Raw genomic sequence first — 20570 nt, 5'->3', positions numbered from 1 at the left:
CATTAGACATCATTTTCTAAAAGATAATGTGGAAAAAGGCTATATTAAGTTAGAATTTTGTCCTACTAATAATCAAATTGCTGATATTCTAACTAAGCCTTTGAGCAGAGAAAGCTTTGAGAACATGAGACTGGAACTTGGGATGATCAAGCTGAATTGATTGCAACTGAAGTTCCTAGATATGGCATTATCAATTACAAGATCAATTAGAGTAATAAAACATCTATCACAATCTTGGTGTGATAAACATAACGGGAATGTCACCGTTGGCAAACTCTTGGAGGTTAGTACAATTAGCACTTATTAGACTGTACATAATTTTCAAGGGTATGTAGACATATATGTGACAAGTTCCTGGATAAATTCACTTTGGAAAAATTTTCAATTCTCAAAATTTATCTTATACAAATAATAAATCTCATGAATTTATGGAAAAAGGATAAATACATTGTTCCTAGAAGCATAACTTTTCATCTCCTACAAACCGCTTCACAAAGTTTAACCCCTTATAAATATCCTTCCAACCACCAAAATTACTCACAGTCAAATCAATTAAATCCTCAAAATCTCTCAACCACAAAAATTCTACAGCTAAACCAAGAGAGCACCCATGGAAGGCGAAAATCCAAAACCTAACCAAAGTGAAAACTCACCCACCAAAGAGCAAGATCCAACCTTTATACCACCAATCGAGATGATTATTACTGAATTTCCTAACCCTATCACCTCTGAAGAAAAAAGCACCAAACCAAAACCCCGAGACGAAACTGAAACCTCGTCTACTGCTAGTCTTCCAAATGTCATTGATCGAATTGTGGCTTGGAAGAAACGGAAGGCCGAGAAAAGTCTTGAAGAACATATGGAGGAAGCAGATGCACTATCTAAGGGGGAAGACACTGCCAACAAGGATGACTCCGAGGGAAAAGAAGACTAAAAGATGTTGGCAAAACAAGCTGAAAGGTATGTGGTAGGATATAGAATCGATTATGAATGGTGTAAGAAGGTGGAATTTTCTGAATTTCTGGAATTGATTGCTTTTCAAGGATGGGATGTTTTATTTTTGACTAAAGCTAAGAATTACTTGTATCCTATGGACATGGATGAGTTTATAAAATAATGTGAATTTGAAAATGGAGTGTGTTTTAGTAGAATTAATGAAATTGAAATAGAATTTGATGCTGCTAGATTGGGAACTTTGCTATAAGTTCCATGTGAGGGATTTGAAACCTATTTGAAAGGTGCTGTGAATGTGAAGGTGGAAGGTCACACTAAAACTGAAGTAGTAACATTTTTAGGAGGAAAAAGAGGTGTGAGCGTTATGAACCACAATGATCTGTCTCCCCTGCACAAACTCTTGTTTAATCTTGTTAAAAAATCCCTGATCCCAAGAACACAAAAGAAAAATGAACTCTGCTACCTAGACATGGCCTTGATCTTTTGCATGTCTAAGAAAATCAAAATTAACTTTCCCTCTTTGATGATGCAACACCTAGAACACTGTATTGAGAAGGAGATAAAAGTAGGATATTGATAACTTGTTATTTGATATGATTTTAGGGTGATTTTGAGCCTTGTTTACTCGATATATTGGCATTTTGGTTCACTTCTATCCTATTTTCGTTCAATTTTTGTGTATCCCTTGCTTCACGGGTTGTTAGTGTTTTTGTTGAGATTTTAGGTCTAAAAACGATCATTTGAGGCATATGAATGATAAACCAAGGTTAGAAGCCGTGACAATGGAGCAAAACCGAAGAAAATGTGAAGAGAAGGGCCTAGAAGACCCTGCACGGCCGTGCCATGTCCTGCACGGCCATGCAGGAGTGTCCCAGCCAAACCAAGCTACTGCCCGATTTGGCACGGACGTGCAAGGCTTCAGCACGTCCGTGCAGCTCAACCAGCACGTCCGTGCCATAAGCTGCACGCCCGTGCAGTTCACCTGGCCCAAGTTTGAGCTACTGCCCAAATCTGCACGGCCGTGCTTAGGGTGGCACGTCTGTGCCACCTCTGGCATGTCCGTGCACACCTGCAGAAATTCCCGACTCTTGTTTTCTCCGTCCTTTTTATTTGAGGGTCATATAAATACCCCTTTGGCTCAATTGTACGGAATCCAAGTTTTTAGTGCTTCCTCTTAGTTTGTAATTGTAGAAACACAAATACTCTCAAATAATTAGTTAGATTTTAATTATTAGCTTGGAATTTTCAATCTCAATCATTGTAGAAGACAAGCTCCACCATTGTTATTCAAGTTCAAGCTTCTAGTAATATTTTTCTTACTCTTTTCCCCTATTTCTTCTTGCTTTGTTGTTAATTATTTGCTTGATTCTTGTATGTTTAGATTGTTAATTAGCTTAATTCTTAGTTTGATTATGCTCATGAGTTATTTGAAATTCTTAATTGCTTTAATCTCCATGGATTGTGAGTAGTCTAATTTTCTAGGGTTTGGGTAAAACCCTCAATGTAGTCACCAATTACTTGTTGCATGTGCTAATTTGGTACTTGTTGGGTGTTAATTAGTTGAGCTTAAGTGGTTTAATTGCTTAGTTCTTGTATATGGCCATTGCTAGAACTATTATCCAAGCTTTCTCAACGAAGGATCGAGAGATGAACTTGAGTTAGCTCCCTTATGCTTGATTGACTTGAAATGCCATGAGAATAGGAATTTCTAGTCAAGGGAATGTTTATGTCATCGTGATTATGCTTTAACACTTGTTTTATGCTTTGTAACCACGAGAGTAGGTTGTATTCATGATTCAAGTAATCCCTCTAGCTTGAGAGAGTAGTTGGGTGCTTTAGATGATTTCCCCTATTATACCCTTTATTTTACCTTGTTTATGCATGCTAATCGTGATTTGTGATGAAGTTGAGTGGTATAACCTGAGCCCTAGAATCCTCTAAATATTGTTAATTTCCCCTAGCTTTAGTTAACTGGAACTAGTACTTGTTACACCAAACCAAACCAACTTTGACTTCACTTAGCTTATTTATGCGGTAGTATTTCGGTGGTTGAGTCAACGCCTCTCTTGGGTTTGACCCTTTCTTACCCTTGCTATTAGCTAGTGAGACCAAGATAGGACTTATTCTTTGGTAGGCTCAACGACGGCCTATCAGATATGGTGCTATCCTGTCCACGGTGTTTGAAAATCTAGGAGTGAAGTTAGTAGATTTCTATGGTAGAATGAAGGAGAAGGGAGAGAACATAATTAATGGAGACACCTTGAGGGGATTGAGTCTTGAGGTTGTGAAGGGGAGATGTGAAAAATATGAAGCAAAAAAGGCTAAGGCAAAGAAAGAAAGTCCTCAACCAACAGAATCGGTTAGGAAGAGTAGAAGACTCACTGTAGGAACTCAGGTCAAGACAAGCCTAAGTGAACCTCTAGACATAAGTGACAAGGATGAGGGCACTGAGGAATTGGTCTCTGAACTGGCTAACTGGGTAATGCAGGTTGAAGGACAGCTGATGGAGATGACAGGAAAGGTGAGATCCCTGGAGAGAACTATTCAGAACCAGGAGAAGGAGTTCCAAAAGAAGTTCTCCATCATGGAGGCAAAGCTGCTAAAGATGGAAGAAGACAACAAGACAACTATTGAACAAATTCTTAAGACTCTTGAGGACTAATCCGCTAATGCTCTCTGCCCAACCTATCCCTATGCCTATTTTGAATCCCTTGCTTCTGTTTAAGGAACTTTGCTATTTTGTTTTAAGTATTTTGAACTTGGTTTGTAATATTTTGAACTGCTCTGGATGGTTGGCTTTTGTTTTAATATTCTGGAACTTTGTCTATATATGTATGCATTACTTGTTAAGAAAATACAGGTTAATTAGTGTGAAAGTGCTAGCTTAAGAAAGCTAGCCAGCGCTGCTTCCAGCTTCCCACATTCGATGAATTGCCTGTGGGGCTGTGAGTAGATGCATAAAACTTTGAAAAATCAGGTTTTTGATAATGCCAAAAGGGGGAAAAGCAGGAGCAAACTTGGAAGCTGAAGTTGTTCTAGTTCCAGTTAAGTAAGTAACAAAGGTTGTTCTCTTCTTCTCTTCTCTCAATTTTTAATTGCTTTCTGGTTGTTTTTCATTTTGTTTGTTTTTCATTCTTTTCAGGATTCTGTCATTTCATTTTGTTTTGTTTCTTTACTTAGCTTATATGAAAAAAATAATAGAAAAATGAAAAATTAACCTTCTGTTTCTTTACTTGTTATCCTTTGGAGTTTGCTCAGTTTGTCATCATCAAAAAGGGGGAAATTGTTGACCCTTATGAGGTTTTGATGATGATGTTAAGAATTGAGCAAACTTCCATCTAATAAGGATTTTCTAGTGTTGTGATGTTTGCAGGTTCAGTAAGCGTTGGGAGCTGAACTAGGAAATGAGGCAAAGGAACTTTAGAAGATCCATGAGGACAAGTAAAGACAGAAGAAGAGTTCCAGTAATGGAACTTCCCAAAGTTTCCTAACATGAAATTCAAAACGGGTGTAACGACCTGGTTGCGGTGTAATGCTGGGGCAAGCCTCAACAACCAAGGATCCGTGCAAAGATCGAGATATCAACTGAAAAAGATGGACTTCATAACTTATAGTTGTATAAAAGATAAGTTTGTTTTGTAGGTTGATGTAAACATGTTAATGGTTGTTATGCATGGAACTTATTAGAAATTAGATAAAGCTTGGCTAACTAATCAATTCGTAAAAGATAAGTATAAGTTTTATGAAAAAGAGTTTATTTGATTTTATTCTTTAGAATCTGTTTTAACTCGGTTTTATCTTTTTCATAAAATTCTATCTTTTAACTAAAACGAATTTGATAAAATTTGGTTTTCAAATAAAGCGAAATTAAATCTGTTTTGGTTTCGGTTTTAAAGAGATAAGATCAGGTTTCTGTTTAACTTATCTTATTTACGAAAACCTTACTTTGTGAGATGAGGAACCTCTATAAATATAGAAGTAATTCAGCGAAGCAAAATGAGAGTTTTAAGCGTGAAAACCACTTAGCGCTTAAGAGTAAGTTTGCCAAAGGTTTAAGTTTTATCATTTTGATTTCGGGTTTCATGCGTAGCTTTCCATTTATGTGTTAGAGTGAGTCTTTGTGTTGTAATTGGTTTTGGGGTGAGATTGTGAATTCTCTTAAATTCACGTTTGAGTGTAAGAGTTTGAATTCTCTAAAATTCGAGTGGTAGTGAGTCACCTCGAGTGTGTCTTGGGGTGCATAGTGGAAAAAGGAACCTGAGTGAGTCTTAGGTCGAGAAAGGAACCTGAGTGTGTCTTGGGTCGAAAAAGGTGCATGAGTGTGTCTTAGGTCTGATAGGATAGGTTCTTATCAATTAGCAAGTGTCCGTGGAGGAACTTGTAAAGCAAAGGTCTGTGTAATAGGTTGTACTAGGAGAGTTGCCTATTATAGTGGAATTTGTTCATAAGTCCCTATAGGGCCGAGGTTTTACTTCCAGCTAGGCACTGGATGGTTTCCTCGTAAAATTGTTGTGCACTTTAAGTTCCTTTTGCGTTTTGTTTTAATTTCCGCTTAAGTTCCGCGATTGGAACCTACTACTATTCACCCCCCTCTCGTAGTAGTTCATCTAAACTAACACCTTCTCTCACAAAATATTCATTTCGACTCTATTCAGTTTAGTTTAGTTCAGTTTCAATCAGTTCAGTTCAGCTCACTTCATTAAATGTGAACAAGCCCTGAGTTACTCCATATAATGATCAATAAGTGAATATATATAATAATACACTTTAAAAAAAGGAGGGTGAATGCATCTTATCCTAAACACAACTTATTTTTAATACATTTGATTATGATGCTTGCTCCTTGCACTTAAATTAAGATATACCTATTTTAAATACTTCGTAGTTCGTACATTCAATTGCAATACTTGTTCTTGTACTTAACTTAAAATTGATCGCATTGACATAGTACAAAAAAATGAATAACTCTTGCTTATTATTTTCTTTTAAGGAAAAATTGTGAAAAATCACCTTTTATAACACCCTTTTTTTTTTTTTTTTTTGAAAAAACACCTTATAAAAATTTTCTTGTGAAATCACACCAAAAATCAGAATTTTTTTTGCGAAATAACACCTTAACCTGGTTTTAGAGCTTTTAACCTTGTTTTCCTCACGTGAGGGTCACAAGCTCAACCCTCCCTCCTCATCAAAACCACAGCCAAGCCAACCCCAGCTGCCAACACCACTACCTACCCGCCGCTAGAACCGCCTCTCAGCCGCCGACGTCGACACTACCACCCATCAACCTAGCCCCCATCACCACCTGCCCAAATCACTCTAAATCCACCCCAAAATCCGTTTTCTTTCTAATTAAACACTTTTCCCCTCCATTTAGAATTTCTCACTTCTCTATTCTTCTTAGCAACCCTTAATTTTTGTCAATTGAAGGAGAAAACTCCATTATTTTGCTCGAATTGCTTCAAAAAATAACCTTAATTAATCTAATTTTGATGTAGGTAAGTTGTTAAAGTTAATAAAATTGATTTAGGGTTTTTAATTGGGGAAAAATTGCTTCCTATCCTCTATCTCTCTCCTCTCTATTGGTTTTTGGGGGCTGGGATGGTGCACTTTTTCCGGGTGGACTTGGGCGGTTTTGGGTGGGACGTGGGTGATTTAGGAGGTGGGTGAGGATTTAAGCGAACGACTTTAAAGTGATTTTGATGGGCGATTATGGCGGCTAGGTTGATGGGTGGTGGTGTTGGTGGTTGAGAGGTGGTTCTTATGGCGGCTAGGTGGTGGTATTGACGGCTGGGGTTGGCTAGGCTGTGATTTTGGTGGTTTTGTGGAGGGAGAGGTTGTGCACGTGAATCTCACATGAGAATCAATGCCGAAAAGCAGAGTTAATTATCTGAAATCGACCTAAGGTGTTACCTTGCAAAAAAAAAAAAAAAAAAAAAAAAAAAAAAAAAAATCTGATTTTAAATGTGCTTTCACTAGAAAATTTTTATAAGGTGTTTTTTTTTTTAAAAAAATGTGGTTTCTCACATTAGTGGACGAAACGAACTTGTAATTCCTCGCACAATATACATCTTAAATAGTCATTGAAAATTCAAAATATAGTATAAACCATATATAGTGCGCAGCGTAGAGCGTGTACTATCATGCAAGCTAGATAAATCAAACACGTAATATAAACTAAACAACGTAATAAAGTGTTGGTGTGTTACACTATTATAGGTTCAAAGTTGATAAAGAACTTGTGTGATTTGGAGTTTTACAAAAAATATTCCTTTAAAATTCTTAGCAAATTCGAAGAGCTTCTTTCTTAGAAGGTGACAAACTGACAACCAAGTTGTTCATCTTTTAGGCCAAAAGATAAGCAACAACATGGTTATTGCCCCAACAACAGAAATACATTTCTTTTCCCCCAAGATCTTATTACCCGACCTCCATTTCCCACCTCATCCATGACCTCATCTCTATAATAACTCTAATTTGCTTGGAAAACACTTTGTTAGTTTTATTAAAATTATTATAATCATACCATTAATCTGTTGGTACACAACTTTATTATTAATATTTTAATTATACATTAGTAAAAGTTATAAGAATTTTGATACAATATGGGTATACATTGAGACACTCCGAATAATAATTAATGGGTATATAGTTTTTTTATTTATATTTTAAAACATATAAGTTTTATTTCCTCCGCTTTATATTTATTTTATTTTCTGTTTAGATTTTTTTTTTTTTTTTTTTTTTTTTTTTTTTTTTTTTGAGACAAAATTAATTTATCTACAGATTAGTCTAATATATATGAGTACTACATTACATATGACTTTTATATAAATATATCCATGTACTACTTACTCGTATTATATACCACTTGTATATATATACTCCCTAGATGTTGCATTTATTTAGCACAATCTTATTCATACCTTCTCAAACTTAAACTTCCATCTTAAAAAATAAACCAAGCAACTGAACCAAAATAAAAAATGGAGCTAGTGTTTGTGCCAACCCCAGGAATGGGCCACCTTCTCTCCACCGTAGAGTTAACCAAGCGCATCCTCGACCGTGACCACCGCATATCGATCGTCATCCTCATCATCAACAGCCCCACAACTTTCCAAACGATAAACTCCTTCATCGAATCCCAATCACGTGACAATCATTACCCTACTCGCCTCACGTTCTGTTCGTTACCACCCCTCTCCAACCCTCCTGACCCCACCTCCCCCAACTTCTTCCAAACCCTGCTCGACCTCCATAAACCACTCGTTAAAACCGCTGTCGAGGACCGAGTCAAGGCCGGTACCGGCCTTGCTGGGTTTGTCCTCGACATGTTTTGCACTACCATGATTGAAGTTGCTGACCACTTCATGGTCCCCTCGTATATTTTTTTCACTTCTGGAGTTAATTTGTTAAATCTTGCATTTCACTTTCAAATGTTGGAAGATGATCAAGGGGTTGACACTGCAACTAAATTCAACGACCCGAGTATCGAGCTCGATGCACCCGGGTTCGTCAACCGACTCCCAGGGAAGGTTGTCCCTGCTGTGTTCCTCGACAAGGAAAGTGGGTCTTCCATGATTCTTAATCATACAAGGGCGTTTAAAAAATCCAAGGGTATAATCGTAAATACCTACATTGAGCTTGAAACATATGGTGTACAATCTTTGTTCGATCAAGTGGGTAAAAATGGTGTACCGGCAATTTATCCTGTGGGTCCCATCTTGGAGCTCGATAGTAAGGGCCGAGGTGGGGACCGAGGTGAAAGTGAGGAGTCAATTATAAAATGGCTAGATGATCAACCTTTGTCTTCTGTAGTGTTTCTCTGCTTTGGAAGTATGGGAAGCTTCGAGGAAGATCAAGTGATGGAGATAGCTAACGGTCTAGAGAAGTCCGGACATCGGTTCTTGTGGTCCTTAAGAAAACCACCACCCGAGGGTAAAGTTGGAATGCCAAGTGAGCACGAATCATTTGAGAACGTATTACCCGAAGGCTTTCTTGACCGGACATCCGAAAGAGGTAAAATTATAGGGTGGGCACCACAAGTCTCAATTCTAAGCCACAAGGCCGTAGGAGGGTTTGTGTCACATTGTGGTTGGAACTCGACATTGGAGAGTTTGTGGTTCGGGGTGCCTATGGCTACGTGGCCGTTGTATGCGGAGCAACAATTGAACGCGTTCGAGCTAGTGAAGGAGCTTGGACTAGCGGTAGAGATTAGGATGGATTATCGACGTGATTGGAAGACTAGGAAAGGTAACTTTACAATGACCGCGGATGAGATTGAGAATGGGGTGAAGAAGTTGATGAATTTGGATGAGGAGACCAAGAACAAAGTAAGGGAAATGAGTGACAAAGGTAGAAATGCATTAGAAGATGGTGGTTCATCTCATAAATGGTTGGGTCAATTTATTGAAGATGTTTTGCGTAATGTTGCTTAAAGTATTTGGTTTTACTACGTATATGGACTGTGTACGTCATAAAGTGTTGCAAACTGATTGCATTTTTTTTTTTCTCTTTTTTGACAAAAGAGCTTCATAAATAAACTGATAGCATTTGTTAATGTAAGCTTTGACTTACTCCTCACTGTAGCGTTATCTATTGTATCATTTACATGTACTTGATATTTGACTATATATTTATAATTATTATTGAGTTATTGTTGTAGGTTCATGACGAGTTAATAAATATTAAATTGAACAATGAAAAGTCATAAAACGTTTTGACTTTAACACTATTCATACATTTTTCTTTGACCGTGTTTTATGCTTTATCTGTAATGAAAAAAAATAGTTACGCGAGATCTTGTTTGATTCGTCACGATATATATTTTCAAAATATTAACTTTTCATAATTTTTCTTTTATCGGTAATTATAGATATGAATAGTTGAAGTTGTGCATTGACAAATATGATTAAAAAAATGTGTCAATTAAAAAGAGGAAGTATAAATATAGTAATATAAGCATTTGTAGTCATATATGGTGACATTTTTGTAAATGATAGATATGAACATTCTAGCTAAAAGTACAAATAAAATAAGATGATGTAATGGTTTATTAGGCCAAAAGATTAGCTAGCAACTATATGGCTATCGCCCCAAAGGGCCCAAACAGCAGCACAACCTTTCTTTTCCCCAAGATCTTATTACCGTGCTTCCATTTCCCACCTCATCCATGACCTCATCTCTAGAAGACAAATTTAATTAGAAAACACTTGTTCGTGTTATTGAAATTCCAATCGTTAAAATTGATGGTTATATTTTAAATGGTGTAAGTGTAATGGTATATTAGGGCCAAAGATTAGCAACTATATATACGGAGTACATGGTTATCTGCTAATCGGCCCAACAACACTACAGTAGCAAATTAGCAGTACTTTTCTTTTAACGGAAGATCTTATAACCCTGCATTCATTTCCCACCTCATTATCTCATCTTTATATGGCACTGTTTATTTTATCTTATTTTTAATAAATTATTTTTTTTTTTAATTTTTTATTTATTTACTTTTTACCAATTGTTTATTATATTTCTTCTTTAAATTTACCGATTTTTACTGACTAATCCAAACTCATTTTTATAGAATATTATTTTTTTAAAGTGAAGTGAACTCAACCGCCTAAGCCTAATTAAAAAAGCACTTTGTCCTTATTAAAATTGCAAGAGTTGAAATTTGATAATTATATTTTAATAAAGGTTACACCCTCTTATTTTTTAAAGTGACGTGCAACAATTTTCATTAACTTTTATTTAGTGTAATAATTCTAAAAATGAAAATCCTATGTATCTCTTTATGCCTATGGTTTTAATCTCCTCTATTATTATTATTATTATTATTATTATTATTATTATTAACCTACATAGTCAATCGATTTACAAGAAATTAGTGGAGAGCCGAGATACAATCTAGGTCCCCACTCCTCTAGCTATATCGAACCCGATCCTGCTGAATATGTGGGCAGCTGCACGAGCACCTATATCCTGAGTCCTTGCGAGCGCCTGAACCCGCTTCATCAAACTTATAAAATTATTATTATTATTATTATTATTATTATTATTATTATTATTATTATTATTATTATCATCACAAACTTATAAAAAACTAGGAAATTTTGTGAAAAACTACCTATTATAGTCCAGAATTTGCAAGAAACTACCTATTAAAAAAAATATTGTAATTGACTATCTAATTTTTGAAAAATGTTGTAATTTACTACCTTAGGCCGGAATATGAAGTTATACCAAAATTCTCCGGTGTTGACTTGGTCATGTGACCATCACGTGACACTTAATGATCCCTTTCTTTCCCAAATCAACGTGACCAAGTCAACACCGGACAATTTTGGTCAAACTTCATATTCCGGCCTAAGGTAGTAAATTACAACATTTTTCAAAAATTAGGTAATTTCTCACAAATTGTGGACTATAATGGGTAGTTTTTCATAAAATTTTCAATTATTCATCCCTTTTTAAATTTTTTTTATTGATGGCTCGACAACCTCCACTTACAAAAAAGGGAAGGAGTATAAAACTTTTATACACACTCTCGGTTCCATAATACCTTTTTATAATACCTAATCGCAGTATAATTATAGTAGCTATTAGCTTAATCATTAATAGTTACGAAGTGCAATTTATACATTTCCTCATTTATTCGTCATTGACTTTTGCTGTTTTGCAATGCAAGTAACTCACAATGGAGGAGTATTAAGGGAGTGAGCACTGAGCAGATCAAGATAATATATTTGCTTGTGTGGAAGATTCCTATGTACATTATACATTTGGACCATCTTCGGGAATTAGACCATTCTCTAGTGCGGTCTGGACAACTAGTCTAAGCCAACTTTTTAATTGGGAATTTGTCTTAATAGTGGACTTCTCTTGTGCGGCCTGGATAGAGGTGTCAAAATCACATGTCCACATCCAATCCGACCCAATTTAAAATCGACCTGAAAAATATCTGATTTAGATTTCGACTCGTGTGGATATAATAATTTAGTATGACTTGATTATAGAAATTGATCTGACTCGACTTGACCCCAATAGACCTGATTCGATCATCCGAATTGACACCTGTAAACCTGGGCAACTAGTCTAAGCCAACTTGTTAAGAATTTGTTTTTTTTCTCTTATAGCAAGTGTACAAGACCATAATAAAGTTGACACGGAAACTAAATTTTTGAAAATACTGGTATTTTCATGGAAAGTTACTAATCTTAAAATTTTGAATTTTGTTTAGTCTTCCTCTCTATTTAGTTATTATAGAAGTATATATCTATGTACTTCGTATAGTATATATATATATATATATATATATATATATATATATATATATATATATATATATATATATATATATATATATATATACTCCCTATGGCATTTGTTTAATACAATCTTCTTCCTATCTTCTCACTGCTCCTGGACTCCATCTTTTAAAAAATGGAGCTGGTACTTGTACCAACACCAGGAATGGGCCACCTTCTCTCCGCCGTAGAGTTAGCCAAGCGCATCCTCGACTGCAACCACCGCATTTCGATTCTCATCCTCATCTTCAAAATCCCCACCAATTCCGACGTGCTCAACTCCTTCATCGACTCCCAATCACGTGACAACCATTACCCTACTGGCCTCACCTTATGTTCTTTACCACCCCTCTCTAACCCTCCTGACCCCACCTTCCCCAACTTCTTCCGAACTCTCATCAGCCTCCATAAACCACTCGTTAAAACCACTGTCGAGGACAAAGTCAAGGCCGGCAGCCTTTGTAACACCCTCAAATCTCCCTCTACGGAAATACTAGTATAATACGTATAATTATACCGTAGAGATAGACTTTAGGCGTATTACCGCCGCGTGATTACGCAAGGCTACTCAACTTACTAACAAAACAATACTTTGCAGCGGAAACTTCAAAACTCTCCTTTATTAATAATAACTATGAATAGAAACCAATGTTATGAGTACTCAAAAATAGATACAAAGACCACGATTCCTAACTTAGTGAAACCAAATCCCGGGACTCCAATGCATCAATTTATTCACTCCACCTGAAATAACACTGCTTACCATTACGGTAAACAGGGCGAACCAAAACAAATAAGAAATACGGGTTAGCAAAATATGCTAAGTACGGTAAGTGCAAGATAATTAAATCCAATTTATTTGCAAACATGCTTTTGAAATCAATTCCAATAATTATTCCAATAATTCCAAACTCATGATTCAAAACCAATTCTCAATATTCAAATCCCAATAATCAATAAAACCAATTCCAATTATTTTAAAACCAATTAAACCAATTTAACCAATTCCTCTCCCAAGTGTGCACACCCCCCAAGCTAGTCTCCTTATGTTACAAGGCTATTCTTGAGAAAAGACCCGATCATACAGAGTCCAAGGCCTTATCAAATACCAAATCCGCATAGTGGGATTACCAACATGCTTATAAAGCATTAATAATAATAATTCAATGGTTCAATAAATCCTTTTAATATCCAATAAATTCCATTATAATTCAAACTCCTTTTAATAATTCCACATACTTTGAAAATCAAAACCTTTTAAATAGATACTTGAGAATAAAATCTCATATTAATAACTTTTCAAAATCAATAACTCTTCCTTGAAAAACCTTTTATTTAATTCAACAAACCTTTTAAAATCAATTCCTTTATTTAAACACGATAAGTAATCCAAACCATTCAAAACATGATTTAAAAATCAATCATTCAAAATACTTTTATTAAAATAAATATTAAAATCAATACCTCCAAAAATAATTTATTTTATAAATCATAATTAAAAAAATTTAATTCAATCACCAATCAAATCATGTAAAACATGTTATTCAAATTAAACCAATCACTTTCAAAGGTATCTAGCCACCTAAACGTACCTTGATCCTTGCTTAGCCAAGAACACTTCAAAAGAACACTCAAGTAGCTTGATCAAAAACACCCTATAAATAAATATAACCTTAATTAATATAAGGTTAACAAATAATCACAACAATGAAATTAAAAACCCCCAACTATATGTACATGAACCTTTTAAATTAATTTTCGTAAACATCATTAAAAATCTAATTTATATAATTAAAACTACTCATAATAATTTTTATAAATCCCCCATAATAATAATAATAATAATTGAATAAGAGAAGAGAAAGAGAAAAGATAAGAAACCAAGGAAAAGAGAAGAATTGGATTTTCGTTGGAAAGAATAGGCAGAACTTGCAGAGGCTATAACTCCTTTGATATAACTCCGAATTGGGTGATTCATGAGCCTAACCTCAAGGATTTTTCGAGAGGAACAATCTTCTGTGAAACATCAATACCCCAAAAACTGACCAGAAGTGCCCGAAAATTGGCTTCAAAGATAAACGGGATGATTTGTGTAAAAAGAGGAGAAGAAAAGAAGAGAATTGGTGTGAACAATGTGAGAGGTATGGAGGGGTATTTATAGGCTAGCTCATGCAATAATTATGGTAAGAGAATTTGGGAAGAATTATGGTAAGTAGGGTTTAAGGGATTACTTGGAGAAGTGAGTAAAGATTTAAGGAAAGTTTTGATATTGAAGAGATTGTGTATAATTGAATATGGAAGGTATGATTGTCATGAAAAAATATTAAGGAAATTGGAATTACTTGGGGAATAATTAAGAAAAATAGATGGCAAGAAAATATAATGATTGGGTACTAAAAAGATGGAGAATTAGATTTAAGGAAAATAGGAGATTTTAAGGAGATAATTAAAAATACAATTTACCAAAAATATTTTTCCCAAAATCTACATGGGATGGCCGAAATTTTTGAGCTTTCCTAAGCTCATATTTTCGGCCCTCCTATTTAGTACTTTAGGAAATTGTTTTGCTAGTTTTAAGGAATTAAAATAATTGTGTAAATAATATTTATTGTAATAAATAATTAAATAATAAAATACCAAATATTCACCAAATAATTTAACTAATAAAATCAGATTTTCTCTTAGGAAAATCCGAAATTTATTAGCCAAATAAATGGGATTTTCGGACTTATTAAAATAATAATAAAATATAGCTTTTGCCTTAATTAAAATATCAAAAATATATAAATAATCTGGTTTTTAAAATAGGATAAATGGATAATAAATCTTATCCAAAATAATAATTTGTTTTTAAAATACTTTTGGCGCCAAAATTCAAATATCGTTTTGGCTCCAAGATTTAAATAGTAAGTTAAATTACTAAAATACCCTTTTTTGAAAATAATAATTAATTAATTAATTAATTAGGAAAATACGTATAAAAATACGGGGTATTACAGCCTTGCCGGGTTTGTTCTCAACATGTTTTGTACTACTATAGGGAATATTACAAGCATCCCACACTTGAGCTCCACTGTGATCATACACTTAAGTATGGCGGCGTCCAAAGGGAAAGAAGCTAGGGTAAAAGATTCGCCAACAAGTTTTAGAAACTTGCAAACCATTTACAGGGTGAAAGTTACACCCCTTCACGATCCATGAGATCGCTAACTCCATAGTGGTCTGGAACCATGACTGGATATTTGGGGATGAATGTACAAATCCAACCTAAAAGAGATTGAACCTGCCCTAAAAATAGGCCTTTGCTTTATTCTTCTCATATTCATGTGCGCTTTCTGACTAACATACAATCAATATATTAATCCTAAACCTGTTTATCTATGTTGGTTGAATATTAATACACAAACAAAACTATTATTGGCGATCATTTGAATTATAATCATATTAACCTAAGCAAGATTATTAATTATCTTATTAAGAGTGATTACAAGTACAAATTCCCTTTAAACTTGCAAGAGATGGCGTAATCAAGCAATAACAATAATAATATCAAGCAACAATAATATCAAATATTATGAACACAACAATTCATCATCATCATAATAATCTCAATAAAGCTTAATAATATTAGCAAGATCCTAGGCATGATACTAACAAGATTAATAACAAATCCTAGCATGTCACTAAACGATAAAGATCAAATCTTTATCCCTAACATGATACTAACATGATATTAGAAAGAAATAGGAAGCAACTTAAACATAATACTAGGAATTAAAGAATTTAAGCATGATTTCTATATCAAAAGAATAATTAAAGTAAATACTTACTTCAATGCCTCGTATCTCTTTCTAATAACAAAATACACGCGTTAGTAACTTCAAGGAAAATAATAAATCAACCAATTAAATTAAATAATTGAAATAGGGATTTGGGACCAAACCCTCAAAAATTATAAACCTTTCCTGTCTAGGGCGAAGGCAACTTCGAACTTGGCTAGGTGTGTCTAGAACTCGTGAATGCATAATTTTGTAAGAGGGATAATTTAGAAAGAGGGAGAAGAACAAGTTATTGGCTTGAGAGAATATAAGATGATTGTTGACGATTGTGAATGAATAAAAACGGGGAAATACGACTCTATTTATAAAGAAAATAGTCCAAAAACGATAGAAAAGAATCATAATTTGAATCGGAATAAAACTGGCTCCTGTCGCCAGCGACAAGAACCAGCGCGAAACGACAAGCATTAGGCATGGCGACAGGGGCCTGTCGTTTGGCGCTAATTAAAAGATAAAACGTGCTTTTGTACGGAATCCTTTTCTTAATATGATTAAGCAATTAAACTCCGTGTTTATCAATTTTTAGATCAGATTTTATCATAATAAAACACTTGTTCTATTTCAAATCAAATTCATTCTAGCTGTCAAAAAAAAAAAAAAATCAAATTCATTATTCTCAAAAGATATAATTATTAATCCTAACTCTATTAGAACTCACAATAACCTTCTAGATTATTCTAGAATATTAGAATCAATCCTAATAATTTTAGGAATATTAATTAATGGGCCCTCCACTAGATCATTGGGCCACAAAACCATTTCAAACCCAATTTAGTACTTTGGCCATAATTTCCTCATTATTCATCGGAATTGGTCTTATAATATATCATTGGAAAGCTCTTTGCGAACCCGATCCAACTACACTATTATTGGACCCTTGTCATGTACCAAGCTAAATTGGACTAGCTATTTTTATAAATAGAGAAGATTTTTGAAAACAGAAGGAAAGATTTTTATTAAAACAACCACATCACAAGACTTTTCACACTTTCACTTCATTCGATAATCAAGTGACGTGAAAGGTACTCATCACTGAGTTTGGTTTTTAGGGAGACACATTGGGGTGTCTACAACTACCATGATTGATGTTGCCGATCAATTCATGGTCCCCTCGTATATTTTCTTCACTTCTAGAGCTAATATGTCAAATCTTTTATTTCACTTTTTTGTGTTGGAAGATGATCAAGGGATTGACCTCGCTGCTAAACTCAACGACCCGGGAATCGAGTTCGATGCACCCGGGTTCGTTGATCGGGTGCCCGGGAAAGTTGTCCCTGAAGGGCTAGTCAACAAGGAATTTGGGCCTTTCAGGATTCTTGATCAATTTAAGGAGTTTAAAAAATCCAAGGGTATAATAGTAAATACGTTCACTGAGCTTGAAACGTTTGGTCTACAATCTTTGTTCGATCAAGCGAGTAAGAATAGTATGCCGGCAATTTATCCTGTGGGTCCCATCTTGGAGCTCGATAGTAAGGACCGAGGTGGACACCGAGGTGATGATGAGGAGTCTATTATAAAGTGGCTAGATGATCAACCTTCGTCTTCGGTAGTGTTTCTCTGCTTCGGGAGCATGGGATGCTTCGATGAAGAGCAAGTGATTGAGATAGCCAACGGCCTAGAGAAGTCCGGACATCGGTTCTTGTGGTCCTTGCGTAGACCACCACCCGAGGGTAAACTTACCCTACCAAGTATTAACAAGTATGCAAAGTTTTAATGTTGAAACAAAGATACAAATAGTACAATAAAAATATATACTACGACAAATCGAATAACATAAACAGTAACAGTAACAATTTTATTTTTACTTTTTGAACAAAGATAGTAACAATTATTAATTACAAAATGTGAAGTATATATTAGTCTAGTAAGTATATGTTTTTAAATTTATTAATTCGTACATAAATAGTGCAGTCAAATTTATAATCATAAATTCGTACCACTTTCTAAATTTTACTCCCTACATAAGTATTATATATACAATATACCCTTGTGGCATTATTTGTTTAATATACAAGTAATACAACTATACAATTACTATCTTCTTGCCTTGTTCCTATCTTTTCATTACTATACTGTACTCCATCTGAAATATAATGGAGCTGGTGTTTGTACCAACACCAGGAATGGGCCACCTTCTCTCCGCCGTAGAATTAGCCAAGCGCATCCTCGACCGCGACCACCGCATTTCCATCCTCATCCTTATCTTCGACATCCCCGTGACTTACCACATGCTCAACTCCTTCGTCGACTCCCAATCACGTGACAACCATTACCCTACTCGACTCACGTTCTGTTCGTTACCACCCCTCTCCAACCCTCCTGACCCCACCTCCCCCAACTTCTTCATCACCCTCATCAGCCTCCATAAACCACTCGTTCAAACCGCTGTCGAGGACAAAGTCAAGGCCGGCAGCCTTGCCGGGTTTGTTCTCGACATGTTTTGCACTACCATGACTGAAGTTGCCGATCACTTCATGGTCCCCTCGTATATTTTCTTTGCTTCCGGAGCTAGTATGTTAAATATTTTATTTCACTTCCATATGTTGGAAGATGATCAAGGCATTGACATCGCTGCTAAACTCAACGACCCGGATATCGAGTTCGATGCACCTGGCTTCGTTAACCGGGTCCCCGGAAAGGTTGTCCCTGAAGGGTTAGTCAGCAAGGAAATTGGGTCTTTCAGGTTTCTTGATCAATCAAGGGAGTTTAAAAAATCCAAGGGTATAATAGTAAATACGTTCACTGAGCTTGAAACGTTTGGTCTACGATCTTTGTTCAATCAAGTGAGTAAGCATGGTATGCCGGAAATTTATCCTGTGGGTCCCATCTTGGAGCTCGATACGAAGGACCGAGGTGGGCACCAAGGTGATGATGGGGAGTCTATTGTAAGATGGCTAGATGATCAACCTTCATCTTCGGTAGTGTTTCTCTGCTTTGGGAGCATGGGATGCTTCGATGAAGATCAAGTGATGGAGATAGCTAACGGCCTAGAGAAGTCCGGACATCGGTTCTTGTGGTCCTTACGAAAACCACCACCCGAGGATAAACTTGAAATGCCAAGTGAGCATGATACATTTGAGAACGTATTACCCGAAGGCTTTCTAGACCGTGTGGCCGAAAGAGGGAAAATTATAGGGTGGGCACCACAAGTCTCAATCCTAGGCCATAAGGCCGTAGGAGGGTTTGTGTCACATTGTGGTTGGAACTCAACATTGGAGAGTTTGTGGTTTGGGGTGCCTATGGCTACGTGGCCGATGTATGCAGAGCAACAATTGAATGCATTCGAGCTAGTGAAGGAGCTTGGACTAGCGGTGGAGATAAGGATTGATTATCGAAGTGATTGGAAGACTAGGAAAGGAAACTATACTGTGACCGCGGAGGAGATTGAGAATGGGGTGAAGAAGTTGATGAATTTGGATGAGGAGACCAAGAACAAAGTAAGGGAGATGAGTGACAAAAGTAGAAGTGCATTAGAAGATGGTGGTTCATCTCATAAAAGGCTGGGTCAATTTATTCAAGATGTTTTGAGTAATGTTGCTTAAAGTCTTGTGTGTAGTTGTCTATTGTTATAATTTGTTAATAATATTTGTAATAATCTTGTATTTGGTTGTTATTTATGTTCAATTTATCAAGTCGTATGTATTCTATTATTATTAAGGATATTTTGTGAAAAACTACCTAATAAAGTCTAAAATTTGTGAGAAACTACCTAATAAAAAAAATGTTGTAAGAAAGTATCTAATAAAAGATAAAATGTTATAATATATTACCTTTGACCGAAATTTCACCGTATACTTAATTTTAGGATGTTGATCCACCTTAGAATACCCCTGAAACCACTGTGAGGGTTGGTTTTCAAGGTGGTAAGGTTATTTTCGGGGTGGTTGGAGGATATTCCGAGTTGGTGAAGGTAGATTAGTGCTTTGAGATGGTGATTTTTAGGGTTAGAGGTGGTGGTTTTGGGGTTGAAAGGTGGTTTAGATGTGGTGTAGACGATTTCAAGCAAGTTGTGTTAGTTTTGAGAATGAAAGCGGTGGTTTTGGAAGTGTTTTGAGGTCGATCGTCGGTGGAAATTCGATGTAGGTAGTATTTTACAACATTTTACCTTTATTAGGTAGTTTACTACAACATTTTTTTTATTAGGTAGTTTCTCGCAAAATATGGGTTTTATTAGGTAGTTTCTCACAAAAAGCCCTACTATTAAATTAATTTTATTTATTTATTTATTTATTGTTTAAATAGGAATCTAAGCAGCGCAATTTACTTATGTAGGTGGATGTTAAGAAGACACGTATTCTAATTTCTATGCCTTTTTTTTTTTTTTTTTTTTTTTTGATGCGGAAGTGGGCAAAGCCCTACAAAGAAAACGTAGTAGCATTTTTTGTTTTTATTTTGTCTCGTGATGTTTGTATTCATGCGTTACATTAAAGGAGATAGCTAAAAAATGTAAAAAACTTTTACTTTCACAGGTCTTATT

General features: G+C 35.4%; 2 protein-coding genes, 1 long non-coding RNA gene and 1 pseudogene across 3 annotated transcripts; 3 read left to right on the top strand and 1 right to left on the bottom strand.

The window, feature by feature from the left end:
- The first annotated feature begins 7811 nt into the window (after positions 1-7811).
- On the top strand, positions 7812-9615 carry LOC145562181 (anthocyanidin 3-O-glucosyltransferase 2-like). Its single transcript, XM_081622369.1, has one exon. It carries the CDS (start codon positions 7938-7940, stop codon positions 9387-9389), a length of 1452 nt encoding a protein of 483 aa, XP_081478495.1. The 5' UTR covers positions 7812-7937; the 3' UTR covers positions 9390-9615.
- A 2775-nt stretch (positions 9616-12390) lies between these two features.
- Positions 12391-18041, top strand: LOC145562179 (UDP-glycosyltransferase 71A15-like). The gene is made up of 3 exons (XM_081622368.1): positions 12391-12710; positions 15251-15284; positions 17166-18041. The coding sequence occupies exons 1-3, from the start codon at positions 12391-12393 to the stop codon at positions 17805-17807; spliced, it is 996 nt and encodes a 331-aa protein (XP_081478494.1). The 3' UTR covers positions 17808-18041.
- Positions 12711-14528, bottom strand: LOC145562180 (uncharacterized). Its single transcript, XR_014094293.1, has 3 exons — positions 14136-14528; positions 13847-13909; positions 12711-13009 (listed from the first exon to the last, which is right to left on the bottom strand). It is a non-coding gene; the product is annotated as an uncharacterized LOC145562180 (long non-coding RNA).
- Positions 18042-18145: 104 nt separating the features above from the next.
- Positions 18146-19801, top strand: LOC145563453 (anthocyanidin 3-O-glucosyltransferase 2 pseudogene; annotated as a pseudogene).
- Positions 19802-20570: the final 769 nt, after the last annotated feature.

The sequence above is a fragment of the Chenopodium album genome, chromosome 10 (assembly GCF_948465745.1).
Source record: "Chenopodium album chromosome 10, dcCheAlbu1.1, whole genome shotgun sequence".
Taxonomy (NCBI): domain Eukaryota; kingdom Viridiplantae; phylum Streptophyta; class Magnoliopsida; order Caryophyllales; family Amaranthaceae; genus Chenopodium; species Chenopodium album.
The sequence above is the reverse complement of the archived record's forward strand: the minus strand, read 5'-3'. Positions and strand labels throughout refer to the sequence as shown.

What these genes read in the sequence shown, in the direction of transcription:
- LOC145562181 (XM_081622369.1), top strand. Translation starts at nt 7,938, where the DNA reads ATGGAGCTAGTGTTTGTGCCAACCCCAGGAATGGGCCACCTTCTCTCC.
- LOC145562179 (XM_081622368.1), top strand. Translation starts at nt 12,391, where the DNA reads ATGGAGCTGGTACTTGTACCAACACCAGGAATGGGCCACCTTCTCTCC. An exon ending in GACAAAGTCAAGGCCGGCAG is followed by an intron (nt 12,711 to 15,250) that starts CCTTTGTAACAC and finishes TACGGGGTATTA; the next exon opens with CAGCCTTGCCGGGTTTGTTC. An exon ending in TTGTTCTCAACATGTTTTGT is followed by an intron (nt 15,285 to 17,165) that starts ACTACTATAGGG and finishes GGGGTGTCTACA; the next exon opens with ACTACCATGATTGATGTTGC.